The sequence below is a fragment of the Mesoplodon mirus genome (genome assembly GCF_964341445.2).
Source record: "Mesoplodon mirus genome assembly, chromosome: 3".
Taxonomy (NCBI): domain Eukaryota; kingdom Metazoa; phylum Chordata; class Mammalia; order Artiodactyla; family Ziphiidae; genus Mesoplodon; species Mesoplodon mirus.
The window spans coordinates 139424287-139449951 of record NC_138978.1 but is presented as its reverse complement, the minus strand read 5'-3'; the positions used below and the strand labels follow the sequence as shown (position 1 = coordinate 139449951).

The 25665-nt window shown below is 42.5% G+C and overlaps 1 protein-coding gene and 2 long non-coding RNA genes across 5 annotated transcripts in view; 1 reads left to right on the top strand and 2 right to left on the bottom strand.

Annotated features, from left to right (window-relative positions):
- LOC309799560 overlaps positions 1 to 1686 on the bottom strand; it is a 6434-nt gene extending 4748 nt beyond the window's left edge. Inside the window, exons 1-2 of the long non-coding RNA XR_014293307.1 lie at positions 1621 to 1686; positions 1186 to 1343 (exon numbers count right to left, since the gene is read on the bottom strand). This is a non-coding gene — a long non-coding RNA (uncharacterized lncRNA). The remainder of the gene's footprint in view (positions 1 to 1185; positions 1344 to 1620) is intronic.
- The window catches only part of LOC309799552 (U3 small nucleolar RNA-associated protein 25 homolog), a 22417-nt gene extending 2360 nt beyond the window's left edge, over positions 1 to 20057 (top strand). The window contains exons 1-7 of one of the 3 annotated variants that reach the window (XM_082612863.1): positions 1281 to 1386; positions 1615 to 1898; positions 9504 to 9706; positions 10900 to 11082; positions 11219 to 11331; positions 12059 to 12304; positions 18523 to 20057. In XM_082612863.1, the coding sequence (XP_082468989.1) occupies positions 1316 to 1386; positions 1615 to 1898; positions 9504 to 9706; positions 10900 to 11082; positions 11219 to 11331; positions 12059 to 12304; positions 18523 to 18766 (1344 nt within the window). In that variant the 5' untranslated portion in view covers positions 1281 to 1315 and the 3' untranslated portion in view covers positions 18767 to 20057. Of the gene's footprint in view, positions 1 to 1280; positions 1387 to 1614; positions 1899 to 9503; positions 9707 to 10899; positions 11083 to 11218; positions 11332 to 12058; positions 12305 to 18522 lie in introns of those variants that run through there. The other 2 variants (XM_082612862.1, XM_082612861.1) reach the window with 2 other exon arrangements.
- On the bottom strand, positions 20043 to 25665 carry LOC309799561. Its single transcript, XR_014293308.1, has 2 exons — positions 24479 to 25665; positions 20043 to 23583 (listed from the first exon to the last, which is right to left on the bottom strand). It is a non-coding gene; the product is annotated as an uncharacterized lncRNA (long non-coding RNA).

Here is a 25665-nt window from a genome sequence, read left to right as displayed (position 1 = left end):
GTCAGAGCTGGATGGGACCTTAAGGAGCCTTTTATTCAATCCCTACATATTACACCTGTGGACAGAGACCCAGATTCGTAGAGGACCTTGCTAAAGAGAACCAGAGAAAAAGTAGCAGAGACAGGACTAGAACCAAGGATTCCCTTCACTAAGCCACATAAATATGTAGACCTTGGAAAACAAAATCCCTGTTTTTGCATTGTATCCTTATTACTGCTTAAAGTGATGATTACATTTATGTGGCTCATAAGCCTAAGCTCCAGTGGATTGGGAGCTTACGTCGTTGAATTCTGTCTACGTTTTTCATGATGTGCTGGAGCTAGATACTGTGCCACCCATACCCCCTTACCCTTTAGCCTCTGTGTCTATATTGAAGAAGCCTCATCTTCTTAGATTCTTCTCATTGGGCTTAATAGGATTTTAGGATTTTGATACTGATATGGCTCTTAGAGATTTCTTAGTCCAACCCTCTTGTTTGATAGTTGGGGAAACCAAAGCCTAGACACTTACTTAGTGTGACAGCCGGGACAGTAACTTGGCCCTCTTCAAAACTGATCCATCATCCCTGCACTGTACCAAACTGAATCACTACACCCCTCTGGCTGTGCTGGTTGCCTTTCTGAGAAACTATCTCAGAATCTTGAACATCAGGATAATAAGATTATCTGTTTCCATTTAGAATTGCAAAATAGAATATGAGGTAGATTACCCATGAGTCACATTCAGAATTTGGTGAATTGTCTGATCTGACTGGGGTTATATCCATTGATTGTATTGTTTACACAAGGGTAGTTAGAAGGTAATCATTTGTTAAGCATCTTCTGTTTTTTTTTCCTCAACAGTTAAAATTGAGCACTTTTGGAAATGTTTGGAAAACTGAATCCTATATTTCCCATTGAAATATCATCTTATTTCAGAAATCCTTTATCATCATTTCTGAAAAATGTACTAGGAAATGTACTAGAAAAGTAATGATGCTTTAGTCCTTTCCTTACTAACTTTATTCTCTACTTAATACATCTAATTCATTTGTTCAGCATATTCCTTGGGTCTTACGGATCAAAATACTGAACTAAGTTCTGTGGGAGACAGAAATGAGTAACATTTCTTGTCCTCAAAGAGCTTTGTGTGTTTATGCCCTTGGGTTTTTGCTAATGGACACCTCTGTTAACGGCATTGACTTACCTCAAAGAGTATTTCTGGGCTTCCCTGGTGGCGCAGTGGTTGAGAGTCCGCCTGCCGATGCAGGGGACACGGGTTCGTGCCCCAGTCCAGGAAGATCCCACATGCCGCGGAGCGGCTGGGCCCGTGAGCCATGGCCGCTGAGCCTGCGCGTCCGGAGCCTGTGCTCCGCAGCGGGAGAGGCCACAACAGTGAGAGGCCCGCGTACCGCAAAAAAAAAAAATAAATAAATAAAATTTCTACATTCTGCTTAAGAATTAACCCCACCCCCACCCCAAGGAGCCATGAGATTGAAGTCCATAGGACATGGTGCTGTGGGTCGGAAAGATGCTCAGCCTTCAGTACTGAGCCAGGTCCTATGTAAAGGGGGTGACACGGATGTGGTCCTTGGCCAGGGGCTGTGGAACGGAGGGCTCCTTAGGTCCCCAGCAGGCTCACCTCGAGCTGTCCTTCCTTCCCCTTGCCCCTCCAAGGCTGCCCATCACTCCCTCCACAGGTGCCGATAGTGGTGCCATTCCGGGAAGCTGCTTTGCGGGTGGTACAGCTCTTCATCTGTCTTCTTGAGGGCGACAGCAAGAAGAAAATAATTGTAAGCAACAAAAAGAGGTTTAATGGAGAGTATGGCTCAGATCCCAAGGAGAGACCACCCAACCTGAAGAGGCCTGAGGATTATGAAGCTGTATTTGTCGGCAACATCGATGACCACTTCAGGACTGGTAATTCCTCCTTGTCAAAACTGAGACCCTGAGGGACCTGAGGTGTGAGGTGCACATAGCTGGAAGCTAGAAGCCTGGAATTAGGCATTCTTTCAGAGGGTCACTGTCTCAGCCTCCTAGCAGAACCAGGACGCATTTGAGACCACTCGTCTGCCAGGGGAGAGTCTTGCCTTGGCTAATGGGGTACATACTTGGCTAATGGGATGGAGTGTCTGTGAAGGCATGTATGAAAGGCACCTGCATGTTTATAACAAACGTCTCAGCATGCCTATAGCTGGTAGCTCACAGTCAATGCTACAGGGCTTCTTGGGGGAGTTGGAGCTGATGGGGCTGGGTGGGTCAGTCTGGGGAAGATGAATAAACTAGAGCATCTGTACGTAATGGACTTCCCTCCTGCCTGCCATGTGGAGTGCCCACACCTGAATTATCTCCACTCTGGACTTACTGACTCCCACCCAGCTTTGCACATTTTTGCTTGTTTGTCATTCAGCTCCCATGTACTTGGTTGCTTGTTCATTGAAAAAGTTCCTGGAAAATATTTATTAGTCACGTATGCCCATTTACCACTTATTAAGCATCTACTATGTGCCAGGCACTGTTAAGCTGGAGATATGGAATTAAAAGTTACTGTTAAGCAAGTCCAGCCTTAAGACAAATCAGACAGTATGGGATGAGATGTGTTACGGTTAGAGGATAGTGGGTGTTCTAGTTAAAGTATTTAAAGCAAATATCCTTACTCAAAATGGGCTCAGGACTGTTAGGGAAGGCCTTCTGTTGGAGGTACCATCCATACTATGTTGAAACCTGAGTCAGATTTAGCCAGGTACAAAGTAGAGCGATGAGAGTGGAAGAAAAAGTTTCAGACAGGAAATGGCAAGTGTGGAGGCATCAGGGTGAATAAACCGGCAAGACTTAGGATTCAGAGGCTTTAGCATGGCCGGAGTGTGCAGTGCAAGGGGATTAGAGCTTACAGTTAGTTTTAAACATATGCAGGCGGCCAACAAGGAGCTGATAAATCAGTCTTTTGTTTAATTGATATATAATTGACATATTAGTTTCAGGTGTACAACATAGTGATTCAATGTCTATATACCTTACAAACTTATCACAACAATAAGTAAAGTTACCGTTTGTCACCATACAAAGTTAATGCAATATTATTGACTATATTCCCCATGGCATACATTGGATCCCTGTGACCTGTTCACTTTATAACTGGAAGTTTTATACCTCCTGATCTCCCCCATCCATTTTGCCCACCCTCCAACCCCGCCCTCCCTGCTGGCAACCACCAGTCTGTTCTCTGTATCTATCTGTCTGGTTTTTTGTTTTTGAGATTCCACATATAAGTGAAGTCACATGCTGTTGATATTTGTCTTTGTCTGACTTATTTCACTTACTGTGATACCCTCAAGGTCTATCCTTGTTGTCGCAGATGGCAAGATTTCATTCATCTATGGCTGAGTAATATTCCATTGTGTGTGTGTGTGTGTGTGTGTGTGTGTGTGTGTGTGTGTGTGTGTGTACACACCGCATCTTTATCCATTTGTCATCTGTGGACACTTAGGCTGCTTCCATATTCCATATTTTGGCTATTATAAATGTTGCATTGAACGTAGGAGTGCATATATCTTTTTGAATTAGTGGGTTTTTTTCTTTGGATAAACACCCAGAAGTTGAGTTGCTCAATTGTATGGTGATTCTATTTTTAATTTTTGAAGAACATCCATACTGTTTTCCATAGTGGCCACACCAATTTACATTTCCACTAACAATGCACAAGGGTTCCCTTTTCTCCACATCTTTGCCAGCATTTGTTATTTCTTGTCTTTTGGATAAGACCTATTCTGACAGGTTTGAGGTGATATCTCATTGTGGTTTTTTTTCTCTCTGTGCTTTGGTTAATAGCAACTTATAATACATGGTGGCTGTAAGAATTTATAACTCCAAAATCACAGCCTATCATTTTATATTATTTCATTTTGATCACAGCACTTACTAGCCACCTGATACATTCTTCTTTTTTTTTTTTTAATTGGAGTAGGTATAGTTGATTTACAATGTTGTGCTCATTTCTGCTGTACGGCAGTGACTCAGTTATACACATATATACATCCTTTTTTATATTCTTTTGCATTATGGCATATCCCAGGAGATTGGATATAGTTCCCTGTGCTATACAGTAGGACCTTGTTGTTTACCCATTCTAAAGGTAATAGTTTGCATCAACTAACCCCAGACTCTCAGTCCATCCCTTTCCCCACCCCTGACCTTGGCAACCACAGGTCTGTGAGTCTGTTTCTGTTTTGTAGATAGGTTCATTTGTGCCATATTTTAGATTTCATATATACGTGATATCATATGGTATTTGTCTTTCTCTTTGACAGACTCCTCTTAGTATGATAATCTGTAGTTGCATCCATGTTGCTGCCAAATGGCATTATTTTGTTCATGTTTATGACTGAGTAGTATTCCATTGTATATATGTATCACATCTTTATCCATTCATCTGTCAATGGACATTTAGGTTGTTTCCATGTCTTGGCTATTGTGAATAGTGCTGCTGTGAACATAGGGGTGCATGTATCTTTTTGAATTATAGTTTTGTCCAGATATATGCCCAGGAGTGGGATTGCTGGATCATATGGTAATTATATTTTTAGTTTTCCAAGGAAACTCCATACTGTTTTCCATAGTGACTGCACCAACTTACATTCCCACCAACAGCGTAGGAGGGTTCCCTTCTCTCCACACCCTCTCCAGCATTTGTTATTTGTAGACATTTTAATGATGGCCATTCTGACCAGTGTGAGATGGTACCTCATTGTAGTTTTGATTTCTCATTGTGATTTTGATTTGCATTTTCCTGATGAGTGATGTTGAGCATCTCTACATTTGACTGTTGGCTATCAGTACGACTTCTTTGGAAAAATGTTTATTCAGGTCCTCTGCTTTTTTTTTTTTTTTTTTTTTTTTGCTGTACGTGGGCCTCTCACTGTTGTGGCCTCTCCCGTTGCGGAGCACAGGCTCTGGACGCGCAGGCTCAGCGGCCATGGCTCATGTGCCCAGCCACTCCACGGCATGTGGGATCCCCCCGGACCGGGGCACGACCCCGTGTCTCCTGCATCGGCAGGTGGATTCTCAACCACTGCGCCACCAGGGAAGCCCCCTCTGCTATTTTTTAATTGGATTGTTTGGGGGGTTTTTTTTGCGTTTTTTTTTTTTTTTTTTGCAGTACGCGGGCCTCTCACTGTTTTGGCCTCTCCCATTGTGGAGCGCAGGCTCCGGACGCGCAGGCTCAGCGGCCATGGCTCACGGGCCTAGCCGCTCCGTGGCACGTGGGATCTTTCCGGACCAGGGCACGAACCCATATCCCCTGCATCGGCAGGCGGACTCTCAACCACTGTGCCACCAGGGAAGCCCCGTTTGGGGTTTTTTGATAATGAGTTACATGAGTTCTTTATATATCTTGGATCTTAACCCCTTACTAGATTTGCAAATATCCTCTCCCATTCAGTAGATTGCCTTTTTGTTTCATTGATGGTTTCCATCGCTGTGCACAAGCTTTTTAGTTTGATGTAGTCCCATTTGTTTATTTTTGGTTTCATTGCCCTTGCCTGTGGAGTCAGATCCAAAAAAATATTGCTAAGACTGTTGTCAGGGAAGTTACTGCCTATGTTTTCTTCTGGGAGTTCTGTGGTTTTCAGGTCTTATGTTCAAGTCTTTAATCCATTTTGAGTTGATTTTTGTAGATGGTGTAAGCTAGTGGTCCAGTTTCATTCTTTTGCATGTAGCTGTCTAGTTTTCCCATCACCATTTGTTGATGAGACTGTCTTTTCTGCATTGTATATTCTTGTCTCCTTTGTCATAGATTGTGACCATATAAATATGGATTTATTTCTGGGCTCTCTGTTCTGTTGATCTGTGTCTGTTTTTGTGCTATTACCGTACAATTTTGATTACTGTAGACTTGTAGTGTAGTTTAAAATCAGGGAGTGTTATACCTTCAGCTTTGTTCTTCTTTCTCATAATCAGTTTGGCTATTCAGGATCCTTTGCAACTCTGTACAAATTTTAGGATTACTCTAGTTTTATGAAAAATGTCATGGGTACTTTGATAAGGATTGCATTAAATCTGTAGATTTCTTTGGGTAGTATGGACTTTGTTTTTGAATTTTATTTATTTCTTTATACAGCAGGTTCTTATTAGTTATCCATTTAATACATATTAGTATATACATGTCAGTCCCAATCTCCCAATTCATCACACCCCCACCCCCACCCCCACTTTCCCCCCTTGGTGTCCAGTATGGACATTTTAACAGTACTAAGTCTTCCCATCTATGAGCATGGTGTATTTTTTCATGTTTCTGTCATCTTTAATTTCTTTCATCAATACCTTGTAGTTTTCCAAGTACAAGTTTTTTACCTTCTTGGTTAGATTTTTTTCTAGGTAGTTTATTCTTTTTGATGCTATTGTAAATGGATTGTTTTCTTAATTTCTCTTTCTAATAGTTCATTATTAATGTATATAAACACAACAGATTTTTGTTAATTTTGTATCCTGCAACATTACTAAATTTATTTATTAGTTCTGACAGTTTTTTGGTGGAGTCTTTAGGGTGTTCTCCATAAAGTATCATGTCATCTGCAAATAGTCAGTTTTACTTCCTCCTTTCCAATTTGGGTATCTTTTATTTCTTTTTCTTGCCTAGTTGCTGTGGCTAGGATTTCCAATACTATGTTGAATAAAAGTGGCAGAAGTGTGCATCCTTGTCTTGTTCCTGATTTTAGAGGAAATGCTTTCAGCTTTTCACCACTGAATATGATGTTAGCTGTGGGTTTATCGTATATGCCTTTGTTATGTTGAGATACGTTCCCTCTATACCCACTTTGTCAACCCATCCTTGCATCCCTGGAATAAATTCTACTTGATTATAGTGTATGGTCCTTTTAATGTATTGTTGGATTCAGTTTGCTAATAATTTGTCAAGGATTTTTGCATCTGTGTTTATCAGGCATAGTAGCCTGTACATTTCTTTTTTTGTGGTGTTTCAGTATCAGGGTTATGCTGGCCTCATAAAATGAGTTTGGAAGTGTTTCCGCCTCTTCAGTTTTTTGAAATATGTTTGAGAAGGATAGGTATTAAATCTTCTTTAAGTATTTCATAGAATTTACCATGAAGCTCTCTGGTCCTGGTCTTTTGTTTTTGGGGAGCTTTTTGATTACTGATTCAATCACATTACTAGTAATTGATCTATTCACATTTTTTCTTCATGATTCAGTTTTAGAAGATTGTGTGTTTCTAGGAATTTATGTATTTCTTCTAGGTTATCTGACTTGTTGGTGTATAATTGTTCGTAGTAGTCTCTTACGATACTTTGTATTTCTGTAGTGTCAGTTATAGCTTCTCTTTCATTTCTGATTTGGGCCCCTTCTCTTTTTTTCTTATTGAGTCTGACTAAAGGTTTGTTAATTTTGTTTATCTTTTCACAGAACCAGCTCTTAGTTTCATTGATCTTTTTTTTTTTTGTCTCCATTTCATTTATTCAGTATTTCTCATCTGACTTCTATTATTTCCTTCCTTCTTTGTTGGAAGTTTTTTCCTTTCAGCATATTTGAACATATCATGCCATCTCCTTCTGGACCACAAAGTTTCTGATGAAAAATCAGCTGATATTCTTATGGGGATTCCCTTGTCTGTAATTAGTTGTTTTTCTCTTGCTGCTTAAGATTCCCTCTTTACCTTTGACTTTTAACATATTAATTATAATGTGTCTTGGTATGAATCTCCTTGGGCTCATTTTGTTTGGGACTCTTGGTTCTTGCTGGACCTGAATGTCTGTTTCCTTCACCAGGTTAGGGACATTTTTAGCCATTATTTCTTCAGATAAGTTTTCTGCCCCTTTCTTTCTCTGTCCTCCTTCTGGGACCCCTATAATGTGGGTGTTAGTGCCCCTTTCTCTCTCTTCTTCTGCGACCCCTTAACACCGATGATAGTACACTTGATGTTGTCCCACAGTTCCCTTAAACTGTCCTCATATTTTAAAAATATTTTTTCTCTTTGCTGTTCTGTTGGGGTGATTTCTGCTACCTTGTCTGCCAGGTCACTGATCTGTTCTTTTCTACCATCTAGTCTGCTGTTGATTCCCTCTAGTGTATTTTTCAGTTCAATTATTATAATCTTCAGCTGTGTGAGCTCTGTTTAGAACTTTCTTATATTCTGTCTCTTTCTTGAGTTTCTCACTGTGTTCGTTCATTCATCTCCCAAGTTTGGTGAGCATCTTTAGGACTATGACTTTGAATTCTTTATTGGATAAATCACTTGCATCTGTTTCATTAAATATTTTTTCTGGGGTTTTATCTTGTTCCTTCATTTGGAACATGTTCCTCTGCTTCCTCATTTTGCTTGACTCTCCGTCTTTGTTTCTGTGTATTATGCAAAACAGTTACTGCCCCGTCTTGAAGGAGTGGCCCTGTGTGGGAGATGAACTGTATTTTTAACTTTTTCCTAGTTCTTGGTCATCTTATAAACTCTCTCTGTTTGTTTCACTCCCATGGAGTCTAGAAATGCAGTCCCACCCCCATCTGCCTGAGCCTGGTGCTCAAGGAGTGTCCCCTGTGTGGGCTACATGTGATTGTTGCCTCAGGTCGTGTCCCGCGAGTGGCATGAGATGGGGTAGGCGTGGCTGCTCGTTGTCCATGTTTGTCAGTGCTGCACACAGGCAGTGCAGGGCCGTGGGGTAGGGGGTACTCACCCACCACCACTGTTAGCAACTTAAGAGTGAGAGTGCAAAAAAGTGGCACCCACCAGTGCCATCAAGGTAGAGGGAATTTGTAAAAATGGCATCTGCCAGCATTCTGTCCCCAGAGAGAGTCCCAGCCAACTTCTGCCCCTCTGGTAGATGCTTTAAGATTAGCAAGTGAATCTCCTTCACATATGATCTGGGCTCTTTAAAGACTGCTACTTGTTGCTTAGGAAAGAGATGTGGGCAGGATATATAAATTTTTGTGATGATAATGTTAAAGCCATAATTAGTGAATATATTTATCCAAAGCTTTATGTAGAGTGAAAGAGAACTTGTGGGTGAATCCAGGGATTTGTTGAAGAGCTCTTTGAATATGGAAAAATAGATAAGGACCAGGTCAGTAATAGAAGTAAGTGTTAAAGTGACAGAAACCACCAGTAAGGAAAAGAACATTTCAAGGAGGGTGTGCTTATGCATTCGTGACAAGAAACACTAAAGTGCCATTGAATTGGTAACTGAGAGCTGTTGGTGACCTTGGCAAGAGTCATTTCAGTGGTGTCCTGAGACTCAGAGGCAGATTGCAGTACATTAAGGAGTGAGTGGGAGATTTTAAAGTAGAGATAATTTTTTGGAAGGTTTGCCAGTGAAGGAAAAGAAGAGGGTGGGAGCTAGAAGGGACCGTAGATGCAAAGGAGGGATGACGATGATGATTTTAATAATTAAAGCAGTTGGAGCACAATTACATGCAAAGGGGAAGATGTGGAAGGTACAAGGGGAGGCTGCAGTTGGAGAGGGTGGAAGCTAATGGCTTGGTGGTGACTCATGAACTGATGTGTGCTTGGCTGTTTTGTGTATAGGGGTGGCAATACTGCAGAGAAGCATCCGACTTTATGCCCCCTTCTATTCGTCAGACATCCTCATTGCCTCCCCTCTGGGCTTGAGGACCATCATTGGTGGAGAAGGAGAGAAGAAGAGAGATTTTGACTTTCTGTCTTGTATTAAGCTTCTCATCATTGATCAAGCTGACATTTACCTGATGCAGAACTGGGAGCATGTCTTGGTAATGCTGGTCATTAACATTTAGAGACAAGAAGCTCAGTGGTTTGAGTCTGAAATGGTTATTAAAGTCCAGATTAAAACTCAGCTTGGAAATGGAAATATTCCACATTTTCCAATTTGAAAACGGGAAATGTTGTCCCCTCTTCTACCCACAAGTTGGTCAGTAAAGTATCCAGAAAGATAAAAATTCTTGTCAACATTTTCAAATCTCCAGAAAAGATTTCTTCCCCTTAAAAGTTGCTTCTAGTAATAGACCAGTTTAGTGTGGTTGGTTGGTTGGTTGGTTGGTTGGTTGGTTGGTTGGTTGATTGATTGAAATCCCTCCTCACCAGGAATGTTTTTATCTAAAATAGTTCCTCCTATTTATGCTCGTTCTCTTTTGTTTGGTCTTCAGTGGAGATGGGAAAACATTGCTCATGATTTCTTAATTTGTGATGTTTTACAGAGAAACGTAAGATGTTTTTGTCCCCCTACTGTAATTTGTACTATAATTTTTTTTCTCCCTCTCAACATACTCTGCAATGTTTTGGGGTTTAGGATTGTGCTTTGGAACAATCCTCATCACAGAACTATAGGTTTATTTTTATAAGGCATGTGAGAATTTACCTTTTCTACAACCCCAGGACTTGGAGTAAGTTTGGGACAGATAAAGGGGAGTACTTATTTATAAAGTAGGGAATAAACTTATAGTACTTGTGACCCTTCAATATACATTACAAGGTAAAAATATGATTAAAATAGAACAGGCATGTCGATGGTTGAGTCATCTTTATTTTGAGCAAAAGGCACATGTAGTCACTCCGGGAATTTTCTAACGTTTTGGGAGCCAAGTCATGGAAGGACAGCAGCTCTGTTTTCCGTGTCATTTCCCTTCTTGTCCAAGTCTGGAACTGAGTTGCTTATAGAGTGACCAGAGTGGCATTTCAGAATTTCCTTTAAAAGAAATATTCTGTATAGGTAGCATCTTGATCCTTTTTGAGAGATCCACAAGGTGGCCAGTTTGAGCTTTTCTTCTTGTTCGCTTGACTATGGGCAAGTCACTCACCCATCTGAGCCTGTTTTCTTGTTGTAATTTGGGAGATGATAGTATCTACTTCATGGGGTTAAATAAGATGATGGGCTTATAGAAAGGTTAGCAACGCCCAACAGGTAAGTGTTCAATAAGTATTAATGGAGTATTACTTCTGCTCAAAGCATTTGATGAACCACATGAACCTACTGCCCTTGGACTCACATGGGGTGGACTTTTCTCGAGTGCGCATGTGGAACCTCAATAATTGGTCCAAGTACTATCGTCAGACACTGCTGTTTGGGGCCCTGCAGGATGCCCAGATCAACTCTGTGTTCAACAAGTACTGCGTCAATGTGCAAGGCCAGGTGGGTTCTCTCCTTCTTTCTCTGAATTTTCATGAAGTATTGTGTATTGTTTGGGTCATGAGGCAGAAGGAGAGGACAGCATTTGGTCAACAATGGGGATAGCTCACTTCCTAATGTTCTCACTGACTCCTGGCAGGTGGCTGTGAGGAACGTCCCGATGACAGGCTGCATCAGTCATGTCCTGGTGCAGCTCCCACATGTCTTCCAGAGGATGGAACCTGAAAACCTAGCTTCAGTGATTGATGCCAGGTACCCTCCCCTGTCCCATTGGATCCCTGGGGGTCACAGAGAGGGATTTTACTTGGGCATTCAAATTTAGAATTGTATTCCACGTTGGCTTTCTTAGTTACCATTTACGAAATGAAATGAGATAATTGAATCCAATCATGCCATTGACAGAGGAGGACACTGAAGGCCAGAGAAATGGTGTGTTGTCCTAGTTCCAATAGTGTCAGGGTTAGTAAATCAAGGGTACTTTCCCCTAGACTGTGGCATTTTTAAATTACATTAATTTTTTAATGCCTCATGTCAACAACTTAATTCTAAGCCCTTCAGGGCAAGAACTGTTTTTCTAATTCTCTATGTAATTTCCCCGTCTTCTCATTGTGTTTAGTCAGGGGACCCATGGTAGCAGAATGGTGCTTAACACATGGTAGGTGTTCAGTAATTATTTGTTGACTGACTGATTGACAACTGAATGAATGAATGAATGATACAGTTACGTACTTCCTAGAATAATTCTCTGGGATATACCAGCATCACATCTATCCTTTATGATGAATAGTGTTGGCACTTACTTTTTGATGCGCTTAACAAGTTTTATCCCTATATAATCTCTTTGCAATGAGGTAGGCCAAATTGGCCTCTTAGGGGAGGTAGAAGGAGATTGTGACTTGCCCAGGGTCATGCAGTTGGCAGTGACACTATGGCTCACCTCTAGACCACTGACTCTCTGCCCTTTGCCTTTCCAAATCAGGTTTAACTTTTTCGTCAACAAGATTTTGCCTCAGTATCGTGATGCAGTCACGTCTCACACGCTTATCTATGTCCCCTCCTACTTTGACTTTGTGCGTCTCCGAAATTACTTCAAGGAGGAGGAACTGAACTTCACTCATATCTGCGAGTACACCCAGAAGTCTGGTGTCTCCAGGGCCAGACACTTCTTCCTTCAAGGAGAGAAGCAGTTCCTGCTCCTCACAGAGCACTTCCATTTCTACAAAAGGTAAAGTAGGGCCAGGTTTCAAGTGTCCTCTCTGGAGGGTCTGCTTCCAAGTGCATGGTGGGCTTTGCTGTGTTATAAGGTCCTCCCTTGCTTCACCTCCTGCAGACAAGCCAGAGTCTGGGGGGCTGGACAGACTTTTCTTGATTGGTTGGTTGGTTTTCTTTCAAAATGGGCATTGTTGGAAAAGGTGGTAGAAACGAATGAGTGACTACAGCATAACCTGTATACAGATCTGGAGTGGGTCCATACTTAGGGTACCTCCTGTAGCTGTGGGTATACCCCTCAAGAAGGATATTACAGAGTTGAGCAGCTCTCAACTGAATACAGGAAAGGGAGGAACCTGTCGTAGAAGCACAGATGAAACACCTGGGGACTGTGTGGTCTGTGGAGATGGAAGTTGAGTACAGGGTCAGTGTTCAGAAAGCTCTCATTTGTCCTGAGGCAGTGCACACACACTTCTGCACCAAGGAGAACCAGGACTAAGGGGCTCCTTGAAGTTTAGGAGAAGCAAAAGGTGAGGGGCTTAGAGGTGACTATTTAAGGGCTTCAGGGTTTGCTTCTTGCTGGCATCATTATTTGCTTTGTTCCAGTGAGTTGTTGTTTTCATTCATGTTGGAAATGGTATTTTGGGGGAGTTTGCACTCAGCAGGTCTAAAGAGCCCTTAGTTTTCCAAAAGCTTGATACATCAAAGCAAGTCCTTTAAATGAAGTGGATGGATTGGAAAACTTCCCAGCGTGATTGTCTGTAGCAAGAGTGAGCTAAGCTGGGATGAGGACTGCTCTCAAGTAGCAGCTTTTCAAGGAGAGGGCATGATGTCAAAGGAGCCCTTTCTCTTAAGTAGGCAGGACAGTCTTCTGTCTTACACTGTTCATTTATTGACCAAACTGTTTTGTCCCCAAAGTCACTATAAAGACAAACCGAACACGTGCCATTAGCTTTGTACCCTGGACCAGGTTAGTGGGTGTTTAAGTTGAATGGAGATAACCTGCAACTGCCAATTATCTCAAGGTTCCCAGCTATAGATTTTTTTGCTTGAGAGGTCACCAAGGTGATGATGGGTATTTTGATCTGCAGTGTCTTTGTGATTTGATTTTTTCATTTGACCTTGGGAAAAGTACATGTATTTTACACTTTAGTATCCAGCTTTAAAATTCTGTATTTATATTCTCTATGGAAGTAGGCCGTGTTAGACATATTGCAGTTCATTTGTGAGCTAGCAAAAAACTTTCATCCTGAGGATTTGTTTTCTTTGGGGAGATGAAACCAGTAGAATCTTAGGATGGGATGGGCATTTGGTCATGATGGCCCTCCTGAGGGGAGGACAGTTCACAGTTCTTTCTCTGAGCATTATCAGTGGGTTAGCACAGGAAGGATTCTTAAGCAGGGGGCAATCAGAAACTCTGGAGGTAGGATTTCTGGAGGTGGGAAACGCTAGTGGGGTGTTTCTGAGTGCTCCCTGCCCCAGGGAGAACCCCAGTTATAGAAGTAACAGACCTCGTCTTTATAGACTGTATGCAGGAGCCAGCCTTGCAAGTCAGTTGTGGTTGCCTCATTTATCTTTAACAGTTGTCAGGTAACATAGACATCGGGAATGTCCTTAGTTTTGGGTCCTGTCACAGTGTTACGCCATATTTGTAGGGGTCACCGAAGACCCAAAGCACATACAGGAGAGGAGGAAGGCAGGGGAAGAGGTGCAGAAGACCATGGGAATTGTTACTAACTGCCCCTCTGAAGAGGTTCTGGTCACGTGCTCTTATTTCCAGGAGATGCCTAGTCTCTACTGTGCACGAATTGGTCCTAAGAGAGATTTTCTTGGGTTTTAAATATAATACCTATTGGAATTGGTTTTGTTGTTTTATTTTGCTTTAAAAATACTCTCATTATAAGAGTATTACACAATTATTGTAGAGAACCTAGAAAATCTAGGTTAAAAAAATGGGATCACCTATCATCTTACTGATATAAATACCCATTTTGGTGTATTTCTTTCCTGTCTCTTTGATGTAAAAAACATGTGCACGTGCACACACACACAGACACAGGCATTTTAAAAAGGACACCAACATTGGGATCACAGTGTACACATTTGGATTTTTCTTTCTTTTATCTTGAATGTTTTATGTGCTTATTGAAAAAAAGCTTAAATAAGTTAGCATTTTGGTATATACTTGTATGTTATGGATGTATTTTTAAGTTAATATATATATAGTTCTACTATATCCTGCCCCCGCTCCAACTTTTTATTTGGGAAGATTTCATTTCAAAAGACATTGTAAGACTATCCCAGTGAACATCTCTAACTCCTTCCACTTAGGCTTCACCAGCTGTTAGCATTTTGCCACATTCTCATGCACCCACATTCTCTGTCTCTCCTTCTCTCTTTCCACTCACATCTCTTATTTTTTCTTCCTGAACCATTTGAGAGTAAATTATGGGAGGCTTCGTGACACTTAACTCCTCAACCTTTCAGCCTGTAGAGCTTAAAAACAACATTCTTTTATCTAACCACAACACCATTAACATACCACTTGACATTACTGCAGTAATACCATCTAATATTTAGTCTGTATGCAAATTTTCCTAGTTGTTCCCAAAATGACTATTACAGCTGCTTCTCACCACCCACCCCCCGCTCCAATCCAGGATTTAGTTAAGAATCCTACGTTGCATTTGCGTGACATGTTTCTTTAGTCTATTTTAGCAGTTCTCAAGCAGGAGCAGTTTTGCTCCCCAAGGGACATTTGGAAATATCTGGAGACATTTTTGGTTGGTACAGTTGGAGGGTTACTCTAGTGGTCTAGTGGTTCAAGCGGGTCAAGGCCTGGGTGCTGCTAGACGTCCTACAGTGCACAGGACAGCCCTTACACCAAAGAATTACCTGGCTTAAAATGGCAGTAGTGCCAGGGTTAAGAAACCCTGATCTAGAATAATTCTCTGCCTTTGTTTCTTGCTGTGATACTGATATGTTTTGAAGAGTCCAGTCCAGTTTCCTGTAGAATGTCTCACATCTGGATTTGGCTGTTTTCTTATTATTTAGATCAGTGTTCCCAAACTTTGCTACATATTAGAATCCCCTTGGGGAGCTTTTAAAAATCTGAATGCCCTGGTCATACCCCAGTATCAATTAAATCATGGTGTTTGGGGATGGGGACCAATTACAGGTATTTTTAAAAAACAAATAGGTGATTCAGTGAGCATTAGAGTTCGGGGACCAAAGATTTAAACATTATTTTAGTAAGAATTCTACATAGAGGCTATTGTGTACTTCCCCCTGCATCTCCTCAAGAGGCCCAGGGTGTCAGTTTGTCCCATTTTTGGTGATACTAAATGTAATCACTTGGTCAAGGTAGGTCTGCTAAATCTTTACATTGTAAAAATACCTTTTCTGTGTAATTATAAGTAATCTTTAAGGCGTGTATAGCATCCTTTTTAATGGTTGCATAGTGTTACATTGTATGGGTATATAATTAACCCAGTTTCCTTTTAATGGGCATACTGATTTGTTGTTTTCTGTTATTATATACAATAATGCCAAGAGCATCCATATGCGTAGTTGATGGCATAGTTGCCTAGGCATTTCCTTAGGATAAATTTGGAAAGGAAAACTTATTTGTTCAAAAGCTGTACCCAGTTTAAAATTTGCTGTGTGTTGCCACTCCCATCTTCTCCCCTCCCCGGTGAAATACACACTCACAATAATTTATACTCCATTAGCCTATTTCTGTAAATTCTGTAAATATTTCTGTAAATTCTCCTTTTTTCCAGTGACTTGATAGTCAAAATGATACCTCATGGTTTTAATGTCTTTTTCTTGCTTTTCTGTGTTTTTTGTAATTGTCAGTTGAACGTAGTGCCTGAGTAAGTAGCTGGCCTGGACGCCTCTTCTGTCAGGCCACTAGCGTGGCAGTTGTGAATCTAGTTAGGATTTGGTTGTTACCGTCGTTGCCTTCTATTTACCACAAACTGCCAGTTCCTCCAGCAGACAGTGGCCCACTGTGGGGCCCAGTGCTGGAGGGCCTTGTCTCAGTGTCCTGCTCCCCTCTCAGCTTTCACCATGCCCTGCACCCCTGTGCCGAGGGAGAGCCTCTCCCACGCTCCGGCCCCTCCCCCAGCAGCAGGCTGCTCCTGCTCGCTCCTCCCCTAAGGCTTGAAGTGGGGCAGTTGTTCTCCTCCTGGTCCAGCTCAGATGCAGGCAGGTTCTGTCCATCCTGGGCTTTGGAGCTGGCGCTTTCTCAGGGCTCCTGCACCACCCTCCATGGTGGCCAGCCTCTGCCTTGTTCTACGAGGGGTCTTGGTGGGGAAGAGTTCCCTGCATCTCTGCAGTGGTGGCAAACATCTGCTTACATCAGTGCAGGATCTTGGGCTGAACAGGCTTCATGCCCTTTCCCCAGTCTTCATGCCCTTTCCCCTTTCCCCAGACTGCTCTTTTGACTGGATGTAAGTCCTGTGGTGGGGAGGGATGGGGTGAGGGGTTAATGCTCCTCCCTTAGGGCACACAGTTTTGCTGCTTCTGACTCCACCCTGGCAGTTGACCTTTGCCCCCTCACTGGCTTCAGGCTTTAGCTTCATATACAACATGGCTCTGGGAAGAGAGTGAGTTTTCATGTCTGCACCACCATCGGGGTCTCTCAGGTCTTCTGCCTTGCGTCCAGCCTTTCCAGGGCTCCCAGTGGAGACCTTTGGAAAAGCCATCATGACTGTGAAGTAAAGGAGTGTCCGGGAATCCCAGGGATTCTGAACTGTCATGCAAGCCCATAATTGCCCTTTAAGAACTTGTTAAAAGTGTAGCTTTTTTCTTCCTACCCACTTTCTTAGCAGCTGCCCTCTTCCCCACTGTGCTCTGCCAAAGGTGAAGTGGTTCATATGTCCTGTCTTTCTTCAGACCATCTTGTCACTCTTTGGAATTCAGTCAGTGATGGGCTGAAGCTGGCTCATACCAGCTCTTAAGGTATGGTTGCACATCTCTTCCCAGTTCCAAGTTCAGCAACATGACACTGGTAGCTTGAAATGGAGTATTTACACCACAGAAATTGGCAAATGCTTCAAATCAGCACCTATCCTCCCCCACTGAGAATCAGTTGTTAAACACACACCAGGGCACCGTTGAATCCGTTCACTTGGTTGCCCTGTGACATCAGCTGTCTAGGCTCAGGAAAAGGAACACTGTTGTAGATTATCTTCTTCTTGTTAGCACGGGAGCAGTATTCTCTTGAGTTTTCTACATACTAAGCAGAAATGGAACTCTGTGTTTGTTTTGATAACTACTGAGGCAGAACTGTGTTTTTTCAACATCATTAGCCATTAAAATTCCTTTATGGAAAGAGGATGTGGAAAGCTGATCCAAGTAATGGGCTGCAGTTATATTTTGGGAGAGGAGGGTCTCCAGAGAGATCAGGATGAGCCAAGGGATAAAAAGACAAGGAAAACTTACCGTCCATGAATAAAATAAAATTCCCGAGGGAGTCTGACATCAGCCCTGTATGAGAGTCTTAACAGGAAAAATCAGAAACTTGTCAACGTATAAAATCTTTGGTCATGGAGCCCAAGAGGGAATGATTGATCTCAACCCGAACCGTAAGGCGCGTCCCTAGGGTCTGCACCCCCCCACACACCATGCAGCCCTGTGCAGCAGGGAAAGAAGCGAGGAAGCTGTTGAAATTAATTGCCTTCCCATAATGCCTAATGGGTCCTCGGGCAGGATTTTGTAAATGGGTGAACTTGGGACATCTGCCATGGAGTTAACATGTCTACAGAATGACAAGAAAAGACTAATGGGAGTGCATTTACAGTTTATGCTGTTTATTTTATGTACTGGGTCTGGTCTGACCTCATCTCCATTACAGAACACTGTTTTGCCTGATTATAATTAGGATAATGTTAAATTGGAAATGCCTGCTTTTCAAATTTTCTGCGACAGATTTCTAATCCTTGTCTACTATTCTTCCCCACCCTACCTCAGTCTGCTCAGATTAGGCTCAAGAAGTGCAAATTCATTTTATCATTATCTTAAGCCAAACATTAGGAATTCAAATACACTGTCACAAAAAATGAGCCCCTCCAGCTCAAATTTGAGTAACTTTTGGTCTGTGTGTTATTTGTGCCATGGTCTTTCTCCTTGCATGAAACAGCGAGAGTGACTATGTCCCTGTAAAACTCTTCGGTGGCTTTTCCATAAAATTTCTCATGTAGACATAGCCTCTCTTTCTCCTTCTAACAGATACACAATAAAAGGCATCAGGAACCTAATTTTCTATGAACTGCCAACATATCCCCACTTCTACAGTGAAGTCTGTAACATGCTGCAAGCCGCCACCAGAGGAGAGGAAGCTGCCTGGACCTGCACTGTCCCCTACTCCAAGTACGATGCCCAGAGGCTGTCTGCTGTGGTCGGGGTGGAGCGGGCTGCACAGATGCTGCAGTCCAAGAAGAACGTCCACCTTTTCATTACTGGAGAGAGATGAGAATTGGTTGGACAGGAAATGGTGTTTGGTGTGATATGTCATGCTTGATTCTGTGTCTCTTGGACCTGATTCTGATCACTTACACAAAGAAGGGCTGCAACAAGGAAGGAGCACCAGGCAGGTTCTTAGCAGATACTTCTTTCTTTTCAGACCATATATACCTGAAAAGTTCCGTGTAAACCAGATTTTGGTAAAACCCATCTTTCAGAGGTCAGGGGAGAGCTCATGGAACTCTGAGAAGTTGATAGAAGGAATCTTCTACTTGTGAATTTTTTTGTACGCCATAAATTCTTTTGTTGTGATTTCACCTCTAATTTATTACACTTGGTAAACTCTTTCAGATTTGCCTGTTTCTATTGGACACCTTCTTAAAGTGAGGCATGCATTTCTTTGCTTGTGAGAACTGGTTATGAGAAATTGGAATACTTCTTGCTGTTGAATATCATCTTAGTTTTGGATCGCAAAGGTTTTGCAAAACTGTTATTTTTCCCCAGCCAAACTTTTTTAAACCTTAAATATTCTATTTTAATTCAACCTAGAAGAGCACATTCGTTCACTGATCTTTTTTTAACTCCTAAATGTTTTAATGAAAATATATACTTAAAAATCACATTATATAAAATAACATGAATTTCTACCTTATTTCAAGAAATAATTTTATGAAATTCTTGATGTCACAAATTCATCGTCAACATCACTGTCTTCATTGCTATAGTCATTTTTTAAGTCATATAACATAAAAAGGAAAAGAAGTTACACTTTTAAAAACATTTTTAGGGAGTTCCCTGGCGGTCCAGTGGTTTGGGCTCGGCGCTTTCACTGCCGAGGCCCAGTTTCAGTTCCTGGTCAGGGAACAAAGATCCTGCAAGCTGCACAGCGTGGCCCAAAAAAAAAAAAAAAAAAAAAAAAAAATTGAACTATTCCTCAGACAGAAAAATTACCAATTCAGAACCTGAATCATCTGAAAATAAATTGCCAAGTTGCTGGGCCTGTCACTCCTAAAAATCACTCCTGAATTTAGTATGTATTTCATGTAAACAAGGACATTTTTCTATGTAACCTCAAAACAACCGTCAAATCAGGAAATTGCCACTAATCCTTGGGCCCCATTCAGATTTTGCCAAATGTCCCAATAATAACCTTTATAGCAAAAGGATGCAGTTCAGAGTTACATACTGCTTTGAGTTGTCATATCTCTGTAGTGGCCTTTATTCTGAATGGTACCTCAGCTGTTTCTTGGCTTTCTTGACCTTTTTTTTAATTTTTAAATTAAAAAAAAATTTTAAACATCTTTATTGGAGTATAATTGCTTTACAATGGTGTGTTTCTGCTTTATAACAAAGTGAATCAGCTATACATATACCCCCGTATCTCCTCCCTCTTGCGTCTCCCTCCCACCTTCCCTATCCCACCCGTCTAGGTGGTCACAAAGCACCGAGCTCATCTCCCTGTGCTATGCGGCTGCTTCCCACTAGCTATCTATTTTACACTTGGTAGTGTATTATAAATCCATGGCACTCTCTCACTTCGTCCCAGCTTATCCTTCCCCCTCCCCGTGTCCTCAAGTCCATTCTCTACGCCTCCGTCTACCTAGCCTGCCCCTAGGTTCTTCAGAACCTTTTTTTTTTCCGATTCCATATATATGCATTAGCATACGGTATTTGTTTTTCTCTGACTTACTCCACTCATGTATGACAGTCTCTATGTCCATCCACCTCACTACAAATAATTCAATTTCATTTCTTTTCATGGCTGAGTAATGGACGTTGACACTTTAGAAGATTACAGGCCAGTTACTTTGGATGGTGTTTCCTGTCAGATTAGGTTAGGTTAGGTTTAGTTTATGCATCTTTGGCAGGAGCAGCATAGAAGCAATGCTGCGTCTTCCTCGCTGCATCTCTTCAAGCGGTGCATGATTTCCACCTGTCCCATCATTATGACACTAACTGACCACTTGTTTAAGGTGGTGCTTGCCAGACTTTTCCACTATAGAATCACTCATTCCCCCTTTATTAATTTATATTAATATTACAAGTATGGATTCTTCAGTTTTTATTCAGTGGGTTGTAATTGGTTATTATCGTTATTCCTTTAGATGCTTAAATGGTCTCAGATGTGGCCAGCAGGAACACCTTCAAGCTGGCTCCTGTGTCGTCTTGACACATCCCCCTTTAACTTGGGCATTTCTTTATTTTCTGACACTATAAGACATTCCAAGTTTGTCTTGTACTTTCCCTATTCCAGCCCTGCTTGCTTTAGTGGAAAATTACCTTAAAGCGAAGATTTGAGTGCTAAGTGTACCCAGTACTGTTGTGGAGCCACTGGTCCCAGGCCATCTCAGTGGTCAGAGTTTGGGAATATCTGCATGTGTGTATATGTATACACATACCTATGTGCCCATGACATCTAAATTTATTTCTGTATCCATATATTGAAAACCATGAATTTACACCTTACCTCCAATTTCAGACTAACAACACAGGGTTCCTTTTGTTTTCTCCCTTTCCAAACTTGTAACTCCCTTGTCAGATAGACATGTGGCTCCCATTAGGCTCAGTGGAACAACCCATATTGGTACAGATTTTCTTCCTCTTGGACATGCTTAAAATTGCTCATCAAAAAAAAAAAAAGTGAAATCACTTTTGGGGTACTTTTCCTGCTAGATAGTTAAATAGGCATTTTTATTTGTCTCTCAACATGGAGAGTAGAACTATTCATTCCATATATAGATGGGTTCCTAAAGTTTTGCAAATTTATAGGCTTAAGCCAGCCAAACTCATGGTACAAAGAACATTTTCTTAAATATATATTTTTAAAATGGAGTATAGTTGATGTACAATGTTGCATTAGTTTCAGGTGTACAGCAAAGCAAATCAGTTATACATGTATCCACTCTACAAAGAATTGTCTTATCCATAGAGTGCCCTGTGGTTATTGGCATATTTGTGCTGTGTTTACCATAGAGCCTGTGTATTATGAGAAAAAAAACGAGTTATTTGCCTAGTTCAGAGATATGAGGAAGAAGGGACTCTGATTACCCCCATCTTCTATTTCCATATTCTTTTCCCTGTGAATTGTAGCTAATTCATGGCTTTCATTATCACTATTCACAAGACTCTCAAATCTCCATCTTCTCTGGACCTCCACTCACATGTGAGCCTGGATTTCAAGTCTATGTATAGCCCCAGAAATACATGTTTTTTTTAAGCATCCCTACTGATTTTAATGCTAGCTTGTAGCCAGCTAACTGCTTCTCGCCTACAGAGAACACTGAGGGTTTCAAGTGCGAACCAAGCAGTATTGCTTCTGTTCCTGGCTCAGCACCTGGGAAAGAAGGTAAGCCTCAGCAGTGGCGCTGGCTCCTGAGTTGATTGCAAAGAGTTGACTTTTTGGAGTGGTTTCATCAAAAGCATGCCTTAACGTCAGGTCTCTCACACAAAATAAGGGAGAGAAGAGGGTCTACTGGACCACGGATAACAACACCTGAGCTGGAATTATACACAATCTTGATATTTCTTAGCAAGGCTCATCTTCAGCAAGCAAGTACCTATATAGTGCTGGTAGAAAACAGACAAAGGAATGGTCCCAATCCTGGGAAGAGGTAGAATTTTAAGGGAGGAAGAGGAACTTAACCAGAAAGTAAGAGTTTTAAACTTTTTTTTTCTTCCCATAGTAATAACAACTTAGCACTTTTCTCTTTGAGGGGAAAAAAGCTTTGAGTCATGAATGCTCTCTGCAGCTGGCTGCACCATATGCAGTATTCAAAAGACAAGAACTAGCTAATCATAGAGAACCAGCGGCAGCTTAACAGCCCTCTGCTGGCTTCCAAAGGGCTTATAATTGAGTGCAGATGGTCCCGGCAGGATGGGTATGAATCCCTGCTGACTCCTCACATCCCAGAGGGCCAAGGGGGGCTCATGAAGCCTCCCAGCCCTGATTGTGCCCTCGTGGGAGCCACTGAGGAAGGAGGGGAGGCAGGTGGTGTGAGAGCCTGCTGGCTGCCTCCTGCCCAGCCTTCCCTTGGCTGTGTGGACAGATCTTCAGGCTGCAGAGTGTAGCTTTGATGAGTCTAGGGTCTCAAGATTATAGAAGTCCTGGGGTAAGGGAGCAGGGTTGGGGGTTCTTTATACTCATTGGAAGAGCCTCATCGTGTAACCTGCAGGTGGCTGCAGGGCGCCAGAGCCTCGCGGAGGAGGGGTGTGGTGGGCACTGCACAGACTGCTGCTTTCAGGGAGCATCCTCCTGGGGGTGGGGCCCTCACAGCCGGCCCGGCCTCTCCTTCCCATCTCTTTCCCAGCTTCTCTCTTTAAAGGAGTCATGGTAGTCATCCTTGCACCATTCACAAAAAGCTTTTCTGGCTTTTCTAGCTAAACAATTCTAAACAAATTTCAGTCTCATTCAAAAAAAAAGAACTTTTCTAGCTAAGTAGAATTCTAAACAAATTTCAGTCTGCTTTTAATACCAGAGTCAGTGAATTGGGAGTAGATACACAGATAATCCAAAATTCATGTAGTCTTTGGAGGGAGAAAGAGAGAATGAACCTACCACGTCTAGCTGACAGCACAAAGTGCATTTCTTTCTAAAGACTTGTATTTCTTCCTCTTATACCATATGCTCTAGCCAGAGCTGCAATAAAATTCTATGTATTTTATGTCCTGTTTCTGAGCTGAACACGCGTTCCTATCCCCTCATCGATTGCCTTGTTTCTGTGAGGACCCTCCTTTCTTCAGATGTGGGAAGGAGTTCTCTCTGCATTGCTTGCATCTCAGTATAATTCCTGGATTTGCCTTTCACCTCTGGCCACGTTGCCATCATTCCTGTGGGAGGGAGGTGAGAGCATGAGAAAGAACAGAGGTCTGGACCTCAATCAAACGGGCTGGCTGTCTCCATAGTTAAGAGTCCTATGCGCCAAAGGAGTCAGGGCTGAGATTGGATTGCTACAAGGCTTGCTCGCCCTGCACAGAGAAATCTGAACCTGGTGGGCAGCTCCACCTAGGTGTCACCCTCACTGCTGGGCGGAACACCTGCACTTGCTTGTCCTCCTGGCTCCCACAGTGGGCGGGGCATGGCACAGTCCGGGCCAAGTTGTCATGGTCTTCAGGCTTGGGCCTCTGCAGCTGGCTGGGACTGGTGGGAGCTGTAGCCTCAGCTGACAAGGGCAAAGAAGGCAGTCTTTGCTGCTTGGCTGATTTGGAAGCTGTGCCGAATTCCTGCCCATCTGTTCTCCCAACTGAGCCAAGGCCAAAGCTGTCTAGCTCTTGCCAACCCAGGGAATGACATGGAGCCCTGTGTCCTGCAGCCCTCATTCTCACTGCACCCTGCAGCCCCTCTCATCTGTCAGTTTGACTCCCCACAGAGATGGCCCTGGGCTCACAGCTGCTGTTTGCCCACAGATGTTCATGGATTTCTGCCTTTTGTGTTCATCATTTTTCAAAACCAGCCCTGAGCTGGGTGCTGACACCAACATTACCACCAACCCACTGTGGCTCTGTGCAGGTCCTCCTGGCCACCTCTCAGCTTTCTCATCTTTAGAAAGCGGGGTACAATCTCCACTATCCTGACAGAGGGACATGAGAGAAAGTAGAAGAGACTGCTGTTGTTTGCCCTGTACTCGCCTCCTACTTCCCTAGTAAGAGGACCCTGGATTTTATTGGGTGACAAAGTGCCCAGTCCCCCTTGCGGTAGGGTGTGGCCAGGGAAAAGAGCACTAACCTTGGGGCAGACTCTTAGGAGAGCTCTTTGAAACTGGTAGGAACACCACTTTTTCCTCTTGCTCTTCCCTTTTTCCTGCCTGCAACACAGAAGTGATGGTGGAGCCAAAGGGCAGAAGGAGCCTGGCTCTCAGGTCATATCCTGAAGCTGCATCCCAGCTCTGCATGGTCTCTCTTCACACTTTTCTGTGAAAACCTAAATCCCTCATTTGTTTCAGCCACTGAGGCCAGGCAGTACTGTTGGCCTCAGGCTGTATTGCCAAGTCCTCACGGCTACAGAGGACAAAAATGGGATCACAAGTCCTGAAGTCCAAAGGCTCTGCCTATTCTTTCTTCTTTCTTCTTGTCTCTGCAGGAACCAGCATAGAGATTGTGCTTCAAGGTTGACGCCTGGCCATTTGGTGACAGTGCGGAGTGAGCGCTAAGACGTGTCTGGCTTTGTGCCATCACTTCCGTCATCTCCAATCCAACTGGATCTGTAAGAATGAGGGAGGACATATGTCTCCTCATAGGGTTTATGGAAACTGATGGTGGCAGAAAAATAACTGGCAAGAAAACAGACTTCAATTCTCTGAAAGTCGGCGACCACCTGCTTTTCATTTCTTCAGGTGTATTTCAAAGCAAAACTAGGAAATGGGTCCAGATCCCCAGTTTGGTAGCAACTTAGAGGTCTTGTGGTCCAATCTGCTGCTTGACCCCTGAGTCGCCTATAGGTTGTCTCTGAGAGGGAGATCAGCTCAGTGCGTCGTGACCACCTAGAGGGGTGGGAGGGAGAAGCAAGAGGGAGGGGATATGGGGATATATGTATATGTATAGCTAATTCACTTTGTCATACAGCAGAAACTAACACAACATTGTAAAGCAATTGTACTCCAATAAAGATGTTAAAAATAAAAACAGGACTATCATACAGAGTGAAGTAAGTCAGAAAGAGAAAAACAAATATATATTAACATATGTGGAATCTAGAAAAATGGTATAGATGATCTTATGTGCAAAGCAGAAATAGAGACACGGATGTAGAGAACAAATGTATGGTTCCAAGGGAGAAGGGGCGGTGGTGGGATGAATTGGGAGATTGGGATTGACATATATACACTATTTTTTTAATACTTTTTTTAACATCTTTATTGGAGTATAATTGCTTTACAATGGTGTGTTAGTTTCTGCTGTATAACAAAGTGAATC